The sequence below is a fragment of the Crinia signifera genome, chromosome 1 (assembly GCF_055691185.1).
Source record: "Crinia signifera chromosome 1, ASM5569118v1, whole genome shotgun sequence".
NCBI lineage: Eukaryota > Metazoa > Chordata > Amphibia > Anura > Myobatrachidae > Crinia > Crinia signifera.
In genome coordinates this window covers 437,670,106-437,690,995 of record NC_139217.1, presented here as the reverse complement: position 1 = coordinate 437,690,995, position 20,890 = coordinate 437,670,106, and the positions used below count along the sequence as shown (strand labels likewise).

Here is a 20,890-nt window from a genome sequence, read left to right as displayed (position 1 = left end):
GGGGGTTATTCTGGTGGATTCGCTTGGATGCAAATTTGCACCCTTGCGAGTCAACCAGAACCCGCCCTGCAAATGGTGGTACGCCCGCCCAACCCCCCCTCTCAGCGCGTGTTCGCACGCAGGGCCTGCGAATGGATGTTGAACAAAAACATCCATTCGTAGCCTGTGGACGAACACCCACATCATTCGATGGTCGCCGTCCATCGAATGATGTGGAACATGCGCGCATATCTAAGTGCTTCTGAGGTCACTTAGATTTGCGTGCACCCTCAGGAGGAAGTGGGTGGGCAGCTGACATCCGTTGATGTCAGTTGCCCGGCACCCACATCACGGCCCGATTACCATGGGAACGCCCAGCGTTTACATGGGAACGCCCATGAAACGCTTGGCGTTCCCATTGGCGGGACTGTCCGCCGCAGCTTTGGGTGCGTGCACCCGGGGTCCAGTCTGTCCGCCATGGCCGCATGCACCCGGCGTATGCACATGCGCAGAAATGTGGCTGCGCATACGTAAAAACATCGGTCCCCATGCGAAGGAACGCCGGCTGCGAATTGTCCTGAATAAGGTGCAATGTGTTATGACGCACACTCCTCTGAAATGAGCAATGACTGAAGACCAAGACACTTATCTGCATTTAATGTCACAGCAACAATGAAGAAATCTGAAATGATAAAGATCTGTGACCACATGTATGTATGGCCTTGAAAAAGGAAAATGGACGCTCACTTAAGTGTGTGACTGTAATATCAATGTACTGATGTAACAGTGGGTGTGGTTTCACAGCAAGTGACCTTCACATTAGAATTAACACGGGAGCTCCCGTCTCTCAACACACGAAGCTCCCGCGTCCAAGAACATTGAGGTGACCGAACATCTCAGCAGGTACAGGACATGTCACAGGTACAGGACACAGGACACGTTCTCAGAACATCTGCACAAATGTTGATTTATCCTTTATAAATGCACACTGAGTACATAGACAATGCCAATACCTGCAAATGGACAAATACAGGGCTTGCTATGGCCACGTAGCGTTATTTTAGCCAAAAAAACAAATAAAATGCAATAAAATATGTAATATATAACATTTAAACCAGTTTGGCAAAAACACATTTTGCCCCCATGAACATATTATAGAAACAAATAGAACTGTAATACATTTTATATAGCATATATATATTTCTATAAAATATATATAATAAATATACTTTTATGTACACAGCCTATAGCTTTCTGTACACTGAGAACACAAGTGCAGCTCCAATGCATGCCTAGAACGCATACACAAGTGTGACGCACAGTAGTGTTCGGAGATTCACAACTAACACATGCATTAAATCCATATATTCTTCTGAAGCCTTCGCTGAATGTTGCTACAGCCATTACATAAAGCATATGGAAGGCTTTTGGCTTAAATGCTATAATGAGAGATGAACCGTAATCAGCTCAGACCTGGACTAAGGAATCAGTGTTCTCTGCTTCCACATTAAAGGTTTACTAATGACAACAAACCAAATGACAACAAATTGCCACGATATGCAAATGAGGATGCATCCAGCCGACAACAACGTGCCAGAAGAAATCTTTAAAAAAAACTATTACGAAGATGCGATTTTGAAATAAGTCATTTACTTATGGCCCAACTGACATTACAGCGTCATTGTCCATCTGACAAGCCTGATGCTATGTGTGTTCCGTTGGCATGTTACAGTATCTGCTGCACCTACGAACCTGCGTTATACATCTTCTGCAGGTGACTTTACTGTCCCTGAATATAAACTAGTGGGAGCATAAATATGTAAGGGCATTATCGCAGTGCTGGAGCCTGGAACAGGACTGGCATTCATTAACCCCCTTTATCGCCACAAGCCCCCTCTCGTCTGCCAGGCCAAACACCAGCGTTCGGATAAACAGGAAAAAGAACGTGCGTTAGTTGTATTGTTGTAGAAGTGTTCTGGGATGGCGAATATACAGTAAATACAATGTGCTTAATTAACCGTAGTACATACATGACACACATCTATTAAATGTATATAGCATGTTGCACAAGTTTAGTAAAGTGGGAGAGTACGGCTGCAGGTATGAGAGAGGGCAGATATAGTTTATTCTATTAACTATTCGGATTATAACGGTGATATTAATGCAACACGGAACCCTATTTTTACCAATTTTTTCCCATAGATCCAAAGGAATGATTGTAAACACTTTAATATACCGGCATGCGGATTAGGTAACGGCAAAGCATCACAAATGGCCAGAGCAGTGGCGCAAAGCACTGTAACCCACTGCGCCATGCCGCTGGACACCCATCCTGCATAGAATCTGAGCAGGCTCTAGCTAAAGATGCTCACACATCATGCTGGTTTGATGGCACCTAGAACCAGATGCATGAGTCATAGCAACCGTCACAACATTATCATAATCAGTGGCGCTACATTCGGTGGTACATATGCACTGGCGTGTTTAAGTCACTGGTGAAATGTGTCATCTGTGTTCAGAAGTGCATACTGTTTACATTACAATGTAAGACACCCCTGCAAGCATGCACTAGGAAATCCAGCGTCTCTGGGCACAATAAGTGTCACACACAAATGTCAAGTCGGAAAGAAGAAGAATGCACTTTAGTGTCACATCGGGCATCAGAAAAATGCCCCCCCCCCGGGGGTCTCACGCCAATCACATTGCACAATGATGAGCATTTAACCTCTGTTAGCAAACTACAAGGAGATCATTAACCCTTCACAAGACAGTGGCGGCCTGGAATGCACGGCTGCAAACAGCTCAGTCCCATTGCTGACTGCCTGCACGTTGCACAGCATTATTAACCCTTGCACTACCGCCACACCAGAGAACTCACTTTTCACAATGCAAGAAAACATGAGAGCCCCCCCACCCAATATTATCTGCAGGGCAGGTAGGTGGTCTTACCTTATTTGAGGCCATCTCACTGACAGAGTGCCTGGTTTGTAAGGTCTCTAGCTGGTCCAAGCACCAGTCCAGCTCCTCCAGGGTCTCGCTGGCCAGTTTTTGGTAGGCCTCCTCTGCGAAGAGATAGGGGAAAGGATACTGAGTTTTCAAACGTTTCACTGGGGTAACATCAAATTCCAGATGGTCCATTCTGCCATACACTGCCATGCTCGCATGACCAGTGTTCATACATGAGGGATCCTTCATAATGTTACAAAAAACACTCTGGAGAGAAAAAAGTCCCAGCCACTGACTGACAAGTGCCCTGTAAATCCACCAGTGTAGGGCTGCGGGTGACAGTCCCTGCTCCTCTAGCCTGTGCTAAGAAATCCCATTAGCCATAAAAGGAATGCACCCTGTGTCTGTCACAGGGGTAATTCTCCAGGATAAGGGCTCCTATCTCCCAAGCTGGGGAGTCATAAAAAGCCAAGGTGCAAATGTCTGTGAGAGGATTCCTGTCCTCCCTTCTCCTGCCTGCAGTACTGGAGCTGTTTAATGCAACATGAATCAGCTGGCAGTAGTGATGGGCATGTCTCCTGGTCCCTCCTCTGCAATGTCTTGGAGCACAATGCTATCCATAGCTGCACATGGATTGGGGAGAGTAAGGAGGGGAGTCCTGGTCTAGTCCTGCTGCTGCTGCTGCTGCTCAGTATCCAGGCTCCAATGTGACATCCTCATTCTCATCCAGCTAAGGGAGCCTGCCGCTTCCTTTGAACCAAAACCAAAAGCTGCACTGAGTATGGGGGAGGGAAGGAAATCCTGGCATGGAGCAGACAGCTGGATCCCCAGCACACACTGCAGAGAGCCTGTCATTACCACTGCAAGCTACTGTTCCCTGTTGCTTGGCTAGACCTCTGCTTGGGATGCACAACAGTACGTATACAATATACACAAAATAAAACACACATTTCTCTGAGTACTACAGTGTGTCCAAGCCAGTGTATGCTGCAGTGTATTACATGTTTTAAACAACAGCAGAAAAAAACATTATTATTATTATTAATAAGAAGAAGAGGAATGACTGTATTAACAATATACTGAATTACAACAGGGATTTTCTGCCAGAAAGATATAACAAAGTGTAAGAGGATAGAGTGCAGTGATGCAGGAGCCTCATTGCTGTGTGCGTGTCCTAAACCACTGATTCCATAGATACAGTTCTGCATATACACAAAAGACAGGGTAATACATGTATTGAATTCATTCGGTGACTATCTCAGCAAGTTCTATCATCTGTGTCTACATGGCGTGTACACAGCCCTAGATGTCTAGCTTGGACTTGTAGTTCTACAGCAGCTTCAGATCTACCTGTTGCATATCTCACATTGCTATTATAAATATTATCGTTATTGTTTATTTGTACGGCGCCACAAGCGTTCTGCAGCGCCTGATGAGCACAGACAAAACTTACGGTACATGGAACATTAGGACAGGTGCATGGTAAATAAACAAAAATTGCAGAGGACAGGACATTGCAATAATTATTTGGAAGGCAGAGACTATGGGGGGGGTTTCAATGCAGGGTCACGACTGTCGGGATAGCCAGACAGCCGTGACCCTGTCCCGTTCTCGGCCGGCTCGACACTGATTTGGCAGGCGGGATTCAATGTCCTGCCTGCCGAGCACCAAGAAGGGGGCATGATGGAAGAGAAGCGGATGGAAATCGTCGTAAAGACATGTGTATGGTTATTCAGTCATACTGCCCATGTGCATGTAAGGAGGGATATACAACTGGCATGTAGGATCTGATGCTTGTGGCATGTGAAGGAGACTTTGGCTTTAGGCTGCCCAGCTGGCATTGTAGCACAATGGCACAGCCATCTGACAGTCACCTGAAGGAATGTACCCCCCCCCCAACAGTTAATCGGGATGGGTTATAGCTAACAAGCGTTGAATAAATTAGGCCTAAATCTTATTCCTCAGCTGTCACCTGCAAGGCCCCCCTCCCATGTCCTTGCGCCCTAGGCTGCTGCCAATAAGGCACTGTGTGTTGTGTGTGTGTGTGTGTGTGTGTGTGTATGTATATGTATATATATATATATATATATTTATATATATATATATTACACGCACATATACACACACATACTTATACATTCTAAGAGGAAAAGCACATGAGGGGAGAGGGTGATTTGAATAAGGGCTGACTAGGCATGATGCAGCGATATAAGAGTCTGAGAATTTTTGTGATGTCAGTTTTATAGCTATAACTAGGCAGATCAACTTGTGATAGGGGGTTGGCCTCCCAGTTTAGGTTAGCTTATCAGAAGCTAGGTGTGTGTGTGTATGTGGGGGGGGGGGGGGTGGTTAGCTTTGGGTATCTAAACCTAATTTAAATATGACCACTTCCTTTTGTTTCATCGGAAGCCCACCAACCCTCCTTACTTTTCTTTGTCTCAGTTCAATTCCAATTTGGCATTAATTCTTGGATGCATTATTCCATTAGTCACTTTGGCGGGAAGGTACTGTTTGACAAGGACATGGGGCATAAGTGGTCGTTGGGGGGCACCTGCTCTTTCTAAGGACAGCTGGTGAGTTCTGCCCTTGTGGATATCTCTATCCTAGATGTCCACACCATGCAAAAGTAAAGAGTGAGGGGCTTTCTCATCGTAGGTTATGCCTGATGGGGTGTTTAAGTCGCCCCCATTTTACATCACAGTGGGCGTTTCAGTCGCCGCCATTTTTGTTACTTTAGTTATTTACAGCGCCTTTCATGCATCACATACCAACAGGGTCACTCCATCTTAATTAATATTCAGTGACCTTTTAACTTATGCAGTGGTTGTCCGTGCCATTATTTTTAGTTGATAATTTAGTTTAAATTGGTGTTTAAGTTCATCACAATAAAGCAATAGACACCTTAAAAGCTATTTATTCTAGAATGATGACCCCCCCCCCCCCTGTGATGATGCGATCCATCACAGGCGGTTCTTGAACTTGTGATGGATCGCATGCATCCCCTGTTCCCCGCCACCAGGAGGGAGGTCCGAGGTTGGACCTGAATGCCAGTCCAACTTCCAACTCAGGTCCTTTTGCGGGATGGGGGGGGCATCACACTCACCCGATTTGGCCCGATTTCTCGGCCCGTTCCGCCAGGAATAGGGGAAATCGGGCCAAATAAAGGTAGGGGGCCTTTAAAGTAGTGAAGATGAAATAGGACCTTAGTAGGCGGATATGGTTCCGGTTCCTAAATGTCCCCGCAGTTATCAGGAGGATGTCCCTGTACCAACTGTAGGTGTATAGAGGGGGTAGTGTCATGCAGCACATAGTAGCAATCTCCCAATCAGACTTTATTTGACTAGTAGGCCGTACAGGAACTGCAATTGCCCTTTTACAAAGCATAATACTACTCGGGTGTACGCTCGCACACATCTTTTTTTTTCACAACATTTGTGAGTAAAAAATGACATTAATACGCAATGAACACACTGTGCGGCTGTGATTTCCATAACAATTATATGGAGATTTTCCTGCCTATGACTCAGTCTGGGAGAAGAAACTGTACACTAGGTTACAGGGTACAACTCCACTTATTCTGTGTTTACAATACGGCAATGCCCTTTCCATCTGAGCCATATTGTTCCCGGAGATTAACTATACATATTATTTATTTTCAAGGATTTGCTTCTGTATATCAGTATTTACCAGCTGCAACCAAAAGGCGGATCTCTTATAGGCTGCACATAGTTCCAATGCCATGTATGGCCTCCCATCAGCGTACAGGGACACGTGTATTCTTGAAACACATAGCAAGTAAAGATTATTTCGTAAAAGTATGTGTTATACCTAAAATTCTATTAGGTGGGGGTTACTTATCAAAGGGAGGGATAAAGTGTAGAGATATAAAGAACTAACCAATCAGATTTTAACTCTGACAGGCTGGGTTTGAAAAATGACATGAGCTGATTGGTTTGTGCTTTATTTCTCTCCATGCGTTGATAAATACCCCCTAAGTCATAGAGGGAATAGTATATTAAGTATGAATGTTAGCATAAATAAAAATATTGGATGATGGATGACGTCAGCGAACCGGCAATAATGCCGGTGTGCTGAGGGGATGTGAATATCCCAAAATGCAGGGTCGCGCCGGGACTGAACCGTTTCAAAGTCCTGGTGCGAACCGGCATTTTGCGCTGTGAAAGCAGTATAAGCTAGTGATTCCCAAACCTTTTTGAACCACGGCGCCCCCTAGAGTATCAGAACATTTTCAGGGCAAAAGTCTCTTGTTGATGAATTTATAAAAAAATATTAAATGAAGTAAATTGTGTTTATATGTCATCTTTAGGATCAAGTGAGGAACCAGATTGGCTTTTATTTGCCCACATATTTTATGCTTTGCCCATAACAATTATAAATTTGTGCTAGACCACCAATCCAAGGCACCCCTGCAAGTGTCCGGAGGCACCCCAGGGTGCCTAGGAACACAGTTTGAGAACCACAGACTTAAAGGAATGAATATTGCTGTGGTTCCCAAACTTTTCTGAATCCCGGCACCCCAGAGTATCAGAATTGTTTTCACGACACCACTAGGCCAATTGTTTCTTACTGAGAAATTTAGAAAAAGTATATGGAGTAAATTGTAACGATTGCCATCTGTAGTTGATGTCGCGTGTGCTTTCCCTTGAACTTCCTGTCAGTTTTTCTCATGATGCTGTATATCTTAAAGGTATATCTTATCGGACAGTTTACATAAGATGCACTGTATATCTACAGCACACACATTATACTCACGATGTTTATCTTAAGATTCCTTTTACATTCACCAAATGGGCTGAATAGTCAAGTGACAACTTCAGATGTATCTTGGGAGGAAATACATCGCAGGTAGGAAAAATGGGCACCGATTTGAACGTGATTACGATTAATCTATATTGCCGCAGTCACAATCTGTGGATATGACTTACGGCACACAGATCTGAATTTTATCAGCCTGACGCATCTAAAACCGCGTAAAAAAAGGCCTGAAACGCACTATTGTATGGGCACCTTTAGGTTTAATTATGTGGTGAAGGACAAGATTCACTTCCTTTCTTTCCAAATATTTTATGATTGGCAGCGGCCAGCATTGGTTTTGCTTATTACATTGACCTTAAATCATTTGAATTGGTCCTGGACTCTCAACCCAATATACCACTGCAAGTGTCACAGGGCACCTAGTGTGCCACGGAACACAGTTTGGGAACCACTGAAATATTGTATAGACAGTAATGGATTTGAGATGTTTTGCTTGATTGTCTTTATAAACTAAAGCTGGCCATAGACAGCATCTATATCCTGCAGTATATCATAGGCAAATGCAGGGGGGGGGGGGGTGTTCTGGTTACCCAGAATCCCAGCTCCTATTAGCTCAAATTATGACAATTGCAACAATATATAATATGAATCCTGGAGCTGCCACCACAACATAAAGCTTACGGGATAGAGCAGAGCTACTGCACATGCCCAGGGGTAGCAACTTCTTCTACCTGTGCGTGGATCTGAACCTTCAATTAAGGCACTGGACCAGAGAGTATCTGTCAAGAAGAAGATGTAGGCTCCTTACCATGAGGTGGGAGAACTTTGAAAGAGCAGTACTGTCTACTACAGGTTCTACTATGTTTGTGTATTTATGTAGTATGAGATGTTTATTTATTTACAGTTTCTTATATAGTGCAACATATTCCATTGTGCTTTAGATGTTCAACCTTTTCCTGAGCACTTATTTTATTTATATTAAACATGTTTGATAATCTACATATTCAGTGTTTAAAAAGACCAACTTATACAAATATGTCCAGGGTCAGGTTTGTCTATCACTACCCCAGACTCCTGCTCCAATGATTGTGGAATGCATTTGGACCCCCCCCCCCCTCCACTTCTATCCTGTGTTTGACACTGGTATATGGCCAGTCTAACAAACATTGGCAATTGGCAGTCCTGAAAGTCAAGGACTGCAATGGAGCTGTAAGATATGGGTTCTTGGTTTTTGTTTTAGAACGCTCTTCTCCATAAGAGTATTTTAATAATATATATGTGCTTTATGTTAGGGGTGAGCAAATTTGGTTTTTACTGAGATTTACTTGGTTCTTTTTGCCACATTATTGCAATTTCAGATTTGTTTTCCTATTGGTTATCGGCTGTCACATGTTTTGGACAGCCAATAAGATCCTATTTTGAGATCCAAGTAAAAACAAACTCGCTAACACCTACTTTATATATATATTGAATGAAAAAAAATGAAGATTGAAAAACTAACAAAAAATTTTTTTGCAATGTTTCTTACGAATAACCAGAGCAGCTACAACAAAAAAAAGGTAAATTGGGTATAAATGGGTTGCCTACAGAGGGCAACTTGGGCAGTGCCATCCTCCTTGGCCCCCAAGAGTGCTGCTTATCTGAGCAGACAGGTAGTGGGCAGGAAAAAATTGCCTGGTCCCTGTACCCTGGGAAAGTATCGCTGGGGACTGTCTGGCTTTTATGTGTCTCATTGCAGAGTTGTAGGGTGCAAAATCCAAGCCCACTGTGAATGTGTGAACTGGGTCATGCACGTGAAGAGTGGTAAAGCATTACGAGGAGTCACTCAGCTGAATCCCTGTATCACTTAGCTGGCCTGGAGTCTTAATGAATTGGGGCCTAATAGGTGAAAAAACATTGTCATTGAAATATTACTCCATCGTAATATTTAATAGAATCAAGTTATTTCAGGAAATATGGCACCTACACTGCGAGAGAGAGAGAGAGAGAGAGAGAGGGAGAGAGAGTGAGAGAGCGCACCATATCAGCATGGATCATTACAGAGTATTAAACATGTTCTAGAGATGCTAAGTTTAATTTTGTAAGTCATATAGTGACTATGTCAAGCGGTACAAATAGCTGTCATCACCTCCTAAATATCATAGAGACATGTCCCGGCAATAATCCCACAATGACCTCAGGATGAAAAATAGAAAAGATTTGCATAATATACGAAACCTAACTTAAGGTGCATACACACTGTACAATTTTTTTGACCAATTTGGTTGAAAGACATTTCCATTGAACCCAGTGTCCTGGACGAAAGATGTTGACAAAAGATATTGTCAACAAACAAACGATGAATGATGATTCGCATACCCGCCAGTTGTTCATCAAGATTGTTCGTCAACTGTGCATGCAGCTCAATTTGAATATCTTTCAAAAAGAGCCTATAAACTGTAGCTAGATCTTTCTTCTTTCGTCTGTCGTCAATATCTTTAGTCAACATCTTTAGTCCAGGACACTGGGTTTAATGGAAATGTCTTTCAACCAAATTGGTCAAACATTTTTTACAGTGTGTATGCACCCTAAGGGTGCATACACACTGTTCAATTTTTTTGACCAATTTGGTTGAAAGACATTACCATTGAACCCAGTGTCCTGGACTAAAGATGTTGACGAAGGGCCGAAGAGGGGTATTCAATCTCCCACCCACGGCGGGGCCCTATTCAATGCTGTCTTTTCCGACAGCATTGAACAGGGATCTCGGCAGAACGGACCCAACTTTAGAAGCAGTTGGGCCCGCTCTGCCGAGAACGTCCGTGGATTGTCTAGCGTTCGGCCGCAGCCCTTTTTGGCGTTCGGCATGGCGGGACATTGAATCCCACCTGCCAATTTCACATCGAGCCAGCCGAGAATGTAACAGGGTCACGGCTGTCGGGCCAGCCCAACAGTCGTTACCCTGGATTGACTTTCCCCCCAAGTCTTGGGAATTGCAGTGTGAGTTGACCCTTTCACACACAGTGAGAGTCTAAACTGCTCATCAGCCGAAGCCTCACTGCCTAGATTGGAGCACAGAACACAGTACAAGGCTTGCTATTGGTTGGCATAAACAGATATATGCCTGGGGTCTAACAGAAATATCTGTATTGATAAAGTAAATCCTAATGAGGGTCAGAACCGTTCAGGATACTATTGCTAAAAATGTCATTATTATACAGTGTATAAAACTCATACAATAGCATGGTGCAAAGAGCAGTGATATTCTGTAACCCATGGCAACCAAATATTATGTTTTAGCAGCATCTAGAGTGAGACTAATAAAAATTGATTAGGTGCAATGGGTCACATTATGCTATACCTTAAGACCTACAGTATGCAGACAAGGTGCCATCTACACCCCGTGTCGCACAAAGCAAGGAGGAAATGGAATTTGGCTCACAAGCTGTGTACTACAGCTGATGGGCAGAATGTCTGGAAGACACAGCTGCACAGGGATGGGTATAATACACTTTATAGAAGGAACATTCCGAGCAACAGCAAGTATTTCAAGAGATCTATGTAATCTTTCCTCTGAAGGGTTTAGCGGGAGGTTGGTAAAATATTGGGAACATATAATGACAACATGAAGTAGTAGGAGGAGTCGGTTCCCATGAGTAATTCTGGAGTGGGAGGTACCAAAGACAACTTGGAGGGGGGGTGCAATAAATTGAACCAGACAGATGTGACAATGTTCTGTTTTGACGCATTGTACATTGGCCCTTATTCAGATCTGATCGCAGTACAAATTTGGGCAAAACCATGCGCACTGCAGGTGGGGCAGATGTAACATGTGCAGAGAGAGTTAAATTTGGGAGGGGTGTGTTGAAGTTGAAATCTAAATTGCAGTGTAAAAATAATGCAGCCAGTATTTTCCCTGCACAGAAACAAAATAACTCACACAAATCTAACTCTCTCTGCACATGTTACATCTGCCCCACTTGCAGTGCATATGGTTTTGCCCATTTTGAGAACAAATTTGTACTGGATCAGATCTGAATAAGGGTCATTGTCTGGTGAAAGGAATAACTTGGCCCTTAAAGCTTACAAGTATCTGCTGGTGATATCCAGAAAGGGACACCGTCATAGTCAGTATTGTCTTACAGTGTAACACATTCCTTCAATGGGATGTGGCAAGTGGAATTATTCAACTTCTAAGAATGTAAAAGAAAAGAATAGAATTTAAATCCCTTCATTCGAAACTAAATGCTGCATACAGTATATAAGTAACAGGAATGGTGGATATGTATTGTCAGTCACGTTTTTGACACCCAGTTTGCAATTATTATTCATTGAACCTAAACTAAAACATATGTTAGTGATGTCATGAGGTTTATGAACTCATAGTGTTTCATAGGCGAGACGATACATACTCCCAGGTTACATTCTTGTCTGAATAGGTGAATAATATAATCTCTGCTCATGACAACATAACAACAACAATATACAGCCAAAGAAAGTACCACACGTGTAATTTCACTCAACAGCGGCGCTAGATAAAATGATGAAACATGCAATTACACAGCACACTACACAACTGTACAGGAACTGGGGCACCTCTGGAAACTCTACCCACAAAACATTAGGCAGAAGCGGCCCATTTATATACAGGGCCACAAAACATTAGGAGGAAGCGGAACATTTATATACAGGCCCACAAAACATTATGAGGAAGCGGTCCATTTATATACAGGGCCACAAAACATTAGGAGGAAGCGGCACATTTATATACAGGCCCACAAAACATTGGGCCTTAATTTGGTTCATTCTTTCTGACAAAATCCTTCTTAGATGGGCAAAACCATGTGCACTGCAGGTTGGGCAGATGTAACATGTGCAGAGAGAATTAGATTTGGGTGGGGTTTTACTTCAAAGTGAGATCTATATTGCAGTGTAAAAATAAAGCAGCCAGTATTTACCCTGCACAGAAACAAAATAACTCACGCAAATCTAATTCTCTCTGCACATTTTACATCTGCCCCCCCTGCAGTGCACGTGGTTTTGTCCATCTAAGAAGGATTTTGTCAGAAAGAATGAACCAAAATAAGGCCCATTATGAGGTAGCGGCCCATTTATATACAGGCCCACAAAACATTATGAGGAAGCGGCCCATTTATATACAGGGCCACAAAACATTATGAGGAAGCGGCCCATTTATATACAGGGCCACAAAACATTATGAGGAAGCGGCCCATTTATATACAGGGCCACAAAACATTAGGAGGAAGCGGTCCATTTATATACAGGGCCACAAAACATTATGAGGAAGTGGCCCAATTATATACAGGCCCACAAAACATTAGGCGGAAGTGGCCCATTTATATACAGGCCCACAAAACATTAGGAGGAAGCGGCCCATTTATATACAGGCCCAAAAAACATTATGAGGATGCGGTCCATTTATATACAGGCCCACAAAACATTAGGAGGAAGCGGCCCATTTATATACAGGCCCACAAAACATTATGAGGAAGTGGCCCATTTATATACAGGCCCACAAAACATTAGGAGGAAGTGGTCCATTTATATACAGGGCCCACAAAACATTATGAGGATGCGGTCCATTTATATACAGGCCCACAAAACATTATGAGGAAGCGGTCCATTTATATACAGGGCCAGGGGAGGGTTAGGATGGAAAACCAACAAGTAAACTTTCTGGATGCAGCCCTCATGGAGGCGGGACTGTTGAGGGATTGGGTCTGTTGAATGGGCGGGATCTCTCCTCATAGGGCCTGGGTCTGAGTTGGACAGAGTTGCAGCAGTCCTTGTGTCTTTTACTGCAATTGTGTCTGTGACTTTATGCTAATTTCACTACAATGCCCTTCCCTAGTGTCATAGGTGGATTGGGAATTTGGTACTTGTGTAATATCTGGGCGCCCGATTTTTTTTATTGTATTGCATCGCATGCAATATAGTGGCATACAATTCATGCAATGCGATTTTTCCTTGTAAAGACCCAATTTTTAATTGTATAGTCACCCATGGGTGATTTCATACCCACACTATCCAACTACGCATGGAGTTGATTTTATATAGTGTGGCGAGCGCAGTGAGCCACCGAGCCCGAAGCGTGGCGAGCGCAGCAAGCCCCGTGAGGGGACGCAGAACACTATATAAAATCAACTCCATGCGTAGTTGGATAGTGGAGGTATGAAATCACCCATGGGTGACTATACAATTAAAAATCGGGTCTTTACAATGAAAAATCGCATCACATGCCTTAAGTAGTGGCGTGCGATGAAAAAATCGGGCGCCCAGATAATACACAAGTACCGGGAATTTTAAGTGGCCCTGGACAAAATCACCATTTGACACGCCCATATCACCAGACTGCCACCTTCTACCCACTAAAACACCAACACCAGCATGCCACCCTCTACCCCCTAACATACCTACACCAGCATGCCACCCTCTACCCCCTAACACACCCACACCAGCATGCCACCCTCTACCCCCTAACATACCTACACCAGCATGCCACCCTCTACCCCTAACACACCCATTCCACCCTCTACCCCCTAACACACCCACACCAGCATGCCACCCTCTTCCCCCTAACACACCCATACCAGCATGCCACCCTCTACCCCCTAACACACCCACACCAGCATGACACCCTCTTCCCCCTAACACACCCATACCAGTATGCCATCCTTTACCCTCTCCCGGCCACAGTGGTCCCGCAGGCACACTGGCCCACCGGGGATTTTCTCACTGGAAACTATATTGCCAATCCAGCCCTATACAATGGGTGTATTGGCAATACTTGTTCTATGACTTAAGATGTTGAAGCATTTACCTATCGGTCTGCAAATGCCTAATTTTATTACTACATTTATTCCCAATTGTAAAGTGCAATGGAATATTCTGTAACTAAATCAATTAATTTCAATAATTAAAATGAATAATATACCAACGTGTATATATTAGAAAGAACCGGAATACTAAAAGCTCACTTTTATTTTATACTTTCAGAGAAAGAAGATACAGTTACACATTTAGGGGGTTATTCTGCTTGGTACGGTGGGACCGTATACGGGCGGATCTGGTTTTTTTTCCATCTGCGCATGCGTAGCTTTCGCAATGCGCATGTGCGGCGACCTCACACCGCTCACGGACGGGTCTCTCCATGCGAAAAAAACTGTCCGCAAGAGCATGGTCATTGTGGGCGGCATGTGGGCATTTTTATGGGAGCGGCCGGAATAATGAGGAAAACTGGGCGTAAACATGGGCGTACACGGGGGTGTGCACACAAAATGTACGGTGCCACAACCGCCACGATCGGCGAACGCATTGTGCATTTTGGACCAAAAACAGGCGGACGCCAAAGATAGCTCCAGACCACCCCTATAGATACCGTATGAGAGCGGACGCCTGGGTCTGCTAATTAACGCTGATTAATACACCTGAATGTAATAAGCAATGCTGCCGCCTATTAAGTGAAAACCATTATTTCACTACCTGCAAGCCACACAAAGCACTCAAACACATTGGAAGCATATCTTTCTACACTTCTCAACATGTAAAGGTTGGTTTCATTTTAGGTAAGATTCATTCTAAAGGTGCCCATACACGTACCAATTACCCGGTACTTTTTGTGCTAAAATAGCATCGTTGTGCATGCATTGTGCATGCGATGCGATGCTATGTTAGCACAAAAAGTACCGGGTAATTGGTACGTGTATGGGCACCTTAACACCTGCTTATATATGCCAAGGTAGTTATTTTATAACCATCTACACCCATTCAGAAATTGTTTTGTTATACTTTAAAAAGCAGGACACCCAATTCACAATTTCACTGTAACACAAACATAACAGTTTTTTTATATGGAAAAAGACACAAAAGCCACATCTAAGAGCAACAAGGATGTTTTTGGACTCAATTTATACTTGCACTGTGGCGTACGCTCAGATATACAGAAGATGTTGGTGTGAAAACGGACGATACCCATCCGTATACGGTGGCGTACGCTCTGTTGTACGCCAGTTAACGGTGGCTAAGAGGAGATCCGTCCGTGCACGGTGGCGTACGCTCAAGTGTACGCCACTCCCCATTGTCTGTGTTTGTGAACGTCCGTGTGCGGCTGTTCTGTGGGCGGACTTTCGCTCACCTTGAGCGTACGGGAAACGTACAGTGTGACGGGCCGTACGTACGTTTCACCGACCTAACCAGAATAAGGCCCCTATTCTCCATCATATTGGATGACTCACAGAACAGATACTGTAGTTTCAGCAGACTATATAGAGGACGCGTGGATCCGTGGTGGACAACAGACACTTGCCCAGGATCCTCATACAGCCATGTGCCCCATGGTTTACCCAGGCCACCCTTTCCCTGTCTCACACAGGAGCAGACAGCAGCTGGTTTGGTTTGGCAGTTTATCCTGATACATCACCCACATGGTGAAATGTCCATGCGATGATAAACAGAATGAGTAAATCATAAGTTACGGCTCCCTGTTAGTCACACAGATGAGACTACAGATTTTGTAGTAATGCTACTGTACTTCATGCATGCATGCTGCAGAAGATCTGAGTGAGAAAATACACTAATGGGGTGTGGGGTGTGGCTTCGTGTCCACTGGGCTAATCCACCGGGTGTATGGTTTGGGGGTGTGCCCATTTCTCATCGTTCTGGACAGAACCCCAGCATCTCCCTGCACAGTGTGGATGATGCACACATGTCCTGTTCTGCTTAGTCAGAGAGTGCCCCCCTCTCCCTGGTAAAAATGGGGAGGGTTGCTGTATGCACTAAATAAAAAGAAATAGAAGTACATTTTGGTGATTAATGTAGAATCACTATCTCAATGTTTCCTACAGCTGAGCTCCAGACACCGGTACACTGAGGTGCAAGGACAGGCCCAGTAGTCAATGACAACAAACAGTGCTACTTAAAGGGTATGGGTTTTTATTTTTTCATTTAAAAACAAGCATCACTAAAAAATAAAGAAAAACAAAAACAGTAAAACAGAAAATATATATACTGGGGTATCCAAATGGCCCACAGATTAGACAGTCTATAGGTCGAAATTAAGAAAAGGATGGTATACAATAGATTGTCAATGCTGACCTAGTGGATGTTGATCTAGAATGACTGCCTATCTAGATCTGGTCTGTGATCTAATCCACACCGATACAGCGGGAACTAAAGTTAATGGTATGGATCCAATTAACAATGGAACAAGCTGATGAGGAAATATAATACAACAGGATAAATGGGATCCTTATATACTGTAGCACAGAGAGAAAGGTTGAGTTGAGGGTGTGGCACATGGAAGCCGGGACAGCTTTCCAGGCACAGAGGCCATAGCTAATTGGCGTCACTTTCAATGAGGTCACCGGAATCTGCAGAGCAGATGATCTGGGAGAACCAAATAATGAGGGTGGGGGACACAGGAATTTGTACCATCTGTTGACTGAGTGATCAGAATACCATGATTGCATGGGAACATTTGTTTGTGACCCCTCTACTCAAAAGTTCAATTGTGACAATTTCTTTATTTCAGAGACAGCCCATAAACAGCCTGATTCATAGGGACGTTCTACTGATTCAGAGGTACAAACATGGCAGTAATAGACAAATAAAAAAGGTCGACATGAGGTTTTTGGAATTATTTTCCTTTTCTTTTTACTATTTCAAACTTTCCTATCCACATGGACTCTTATTAGGAATGGTAAAGTGTGCCACGTGCTGCGAGGGGATGCAGTGCACTAACTGGGGGTCCACGTGTGCCAAACTACAAATTAAAACAAACATTTTTGAAAATGCCTCTCGACATTTTCAGGTGTCAAACTCACCATTGTTCCAGTCAATCTTTTGATGCCGACATAGACACTGTCTACCTAATATGCCACACCTGTATTTTCTGGTGCACAATGGTATATTTTACCTATTTCATAGAATTATTATTATTATTACTAAAATGTTATTTAGCGACACTTATTGGGGGATATTCAGACCTGACTGGTGGGATGTTAATTCACAGCCTGGGTATAATATCACTCGGCTGTGCAGGCAGGCCTTTCACAGCACAGGGTGGAATTTCAATATGGTGGGGCAGCGGCTATCTGATCAGGGGGCCGACTCTAGTACACATGGAGTGAACTGAATTCAAAGTCGACTGCGAACAGCCTTGGCGACTTACACGGTCTCCGGTCCGAGGGGAGTGAGGGAGGGATGGGGGCGGTGTCACTGGGACATGGAAATGCCCATTGTTTTATGGGCTTCCCCGTGAAAACGCTGGTTGTTCCCATGGGCACGTGGGCAGGCTGATACTGATACATGACATCAGCCACCTGCCGCCGGGGGATTCGCCAGGGCTGCATCACAGGGACTTGGTCAATTAGAATGAACCCCCTCAGCTCTGATAACCCCCATTATGCTGTGATTTAGAATATTTGCGTCAGTTCCTGCCCCATTTTCGTTTTTCTGAATTGTAGGAGGAAACTGGAAAGGTGAGAACAGGAACCCGCATAAACACAGGAGAACATAAAAACTTTACACAGATATAATTCTGGTCAGGAATCCAACTTTATGACCCCGGTGCTGTGAACTGACCCTAGTGCACTATTCTGCTCCCATGATGCACAGCAGAGGTTGGTTCACGAGTGACTGAATAAACGTTATACGTCTACTTATACTTCAGATGGGTTACTGATAATAAACCGTGATGTGAATGATAATTCGAGTCCTGCCTCTCTCAAGGAGAGCTGACAGATACATTCTGATGGATCAGACGTTCGGTACTTACAGAGTGCCAGCACTAAGTAGCGACCCATCAACTGCGCAAATGACCCTAAACCAGATTACTTATGTGACCAGTGAATGAAACCTAAGATTTTAATAATCTTGGCACTATCGCTTGGGGAATCCTAACACCAGCCTGGTGTCTTCTTACAGTTTCTTTTTAAGCAGCTTACGTACATGGTGGCCTTTCTGCAGATATTGGCTTTCATAATGTCATAATGATCTGAAGTGTCCCTATGACCAGGTAAGTGACATTTCCAGCTTTGTTACAGAGAAAACGTTAGGCAGAGGTTTACATTCGACCCGTTACTGTGGCGAATGAGGGCGTAAGTGAGCAGGAGGATGAATCAGAAGGCGTAAGCTCTGTGGCCGAGGTACATGACTGCTTCTGCTGTTCATTTCCTCCGCTGTTAGTGTCAAAAAGGCCAGGCCCTAGGAGCTCATTCAGAACTGATCGCTCGGCCGCTATAGTGTAATCCCGCCCACTGTAGTGAAATGTGTATGCTGTGCAAATTGATGTGTACAGTTACACATCCGTTCTCAGCCAAGATGTTTACACTGGGCACCAGTAATCGCAGGCTCAGAGTTGGCAGATACTTACTCCGCGCTGCGATGAAAAACAGGCATATGCGTTCCGGAGCTGACATCACACACCCTCCACTAACAGTCTTTGGCACGCCTGCGTTTTCTCTGTCACTCCCCGGTGATACGGCCGTTGAAAAGCTTCACATTCATTCGCAACTCACCATTAAATGATTTTCCGACTGTGTGCAGTCTGTATAACCCAGAACCTACTCGGCCACTGCGATACAAACAGGCTGATCGAGGACAGAGCTGACATTACATCCTTTCCCTGAAACCGCCTGGGCACACCTGCGTTTTCCCTGACACTCCCACAAAACGTCCGGTTAACACCCTCCAAACGATGGCTTCCTGTCAATCACCCTGTGTTTGGCTAGCGATAAAAAAAAAACTGCTGGATTTTTTCACAGAATGGCTGTGAATCATACACATACGATAATCGTCCGGACTGCAAATTCACAGCCCATCAATCAAGTCTGAAAACCACATATATTCTCGCAAAAAAAAAAAAAAAAAGTTAACCTTGATTTTAGGGCATGCGGTCATTAGGTCGACATGCAGAAAGGTCGACATATAGGCAAGGTCGACATTCTAAAGGTCGTTTGGGGTTTTTCGCTGTTTTCTGAGCCGACATTTGCCGACAGGCGGGATTTCATGCTGTACCATCCACTAGGGCATGGTGGTAGAATAAAATAGTGTGCCGAAGCATGGCAAGCGCAGCGAGCCACGCGAGGTGATGCGGTGCTACGTTTTAGTGTCCATGACGATGGTGTCGACATTTGGTTAAAAAAACAGGGAAAAACCACATGTGGACCTTTTGACTGTCAACCTTGCCCATGTCGACCCAATGCTTGTGTCGACCTACACCCATGTCTACCTAGAAAAATTGGAAATGTAATTTTCTTCTTAATTATGTACCTTCCTCCTCCTAATATAGCCAGACTCCCTAATATCTCATTGGCCTCCATGTGCCATGAAGCGATGATAACATATATATTCTAAATCCCATTATTAAAATGATAAAAAATACTTTATCGTTGCTATTTAACAAGAATAAGTCGCTGGAAAATCTGAGTGATATGCAGCAGTCCTGAAATACTGACTGACTGCGGTTAAAATATCCAGTGGCGGATTCAGGGGGGAGGGGCATCCGGGCACGTGCCCCCCTGTCATTTCATTTTGTAGCTGAGGACCAGGGCTTTCCAACGAGCCCACCCCCGTGTCTCTAGCCCCCCGGGAACCAGAGATATCGCCTGGCAAAGCTGTAACATTTTTTCCCCATAGGATAATATGGTACCCGTCAATTCCGACCCCCACCCTGTTCCGACGGCTACCAGTTCCCCAACTGGCATCACAGAAGCTTGTGGTTGATCTCATTCAATTCCAAATCGCTGTGCCTTCAATATGATACCATATCAGTCAATCGGTTCCAGAGATATTGCATGTAAACCGATTTTTTTATTTTTGAAATGTAATTTCATGCTGTTCATGTTCTTTGAGGACAGATTACTCTGGAGCCAAACTTTTCAGTTTCACTGGACCAAAATCATTCAAAGCCCACTCAAAAGTTCTTCAATATGAAACTTGTCTCATGTAAATGGGTCAGTTGGTTCCGAATATATAGCCGGTTAATTGCAGGGACTAGGATGGTGTAAAAGGGGCCAACCTGGGAATGCATTTTCTGGTGTGAAAGGGGTATTATTTCAAATAGCTGGGACCTGCAGTGCTCTGAATACAGCCAGGCTCTGCCACTGTCAGTGGCTATCACTTCTGCCTGGCGGCGGCTGTCCCCCATTTACCGCGAGCATGTATTTCCCTTGGCAATGAGCATGTAATC

General features: G+C 44.1%; 1 protein-coding gene across 7 annotated transcripts in view; it reads right to left on the bottom strand.

The window, feature by feature from the left end:
- The window catches only part of PDE4D (phosphodiesterase 4D), a 925,196-nt gene that overhangs the window by 74,130 nt on the left and 830,176 nt on the right, over nt 1-20,890 (bottom strand). For all 7 annotated transcript variants that reach the window (XM_083153306.1, XM_083153323.1, XM_083153297.1 and 4 more), the window contains one exon: nt 2,929-3,041. In XM_083153306.1, coding sequence (XP_083009432.1) covers nt 2,929-3,041 — 113 coding nt within the window. The remainder of the gene's footprint in view (nt 1-2,928; nt 3,042-20,890) is intronic.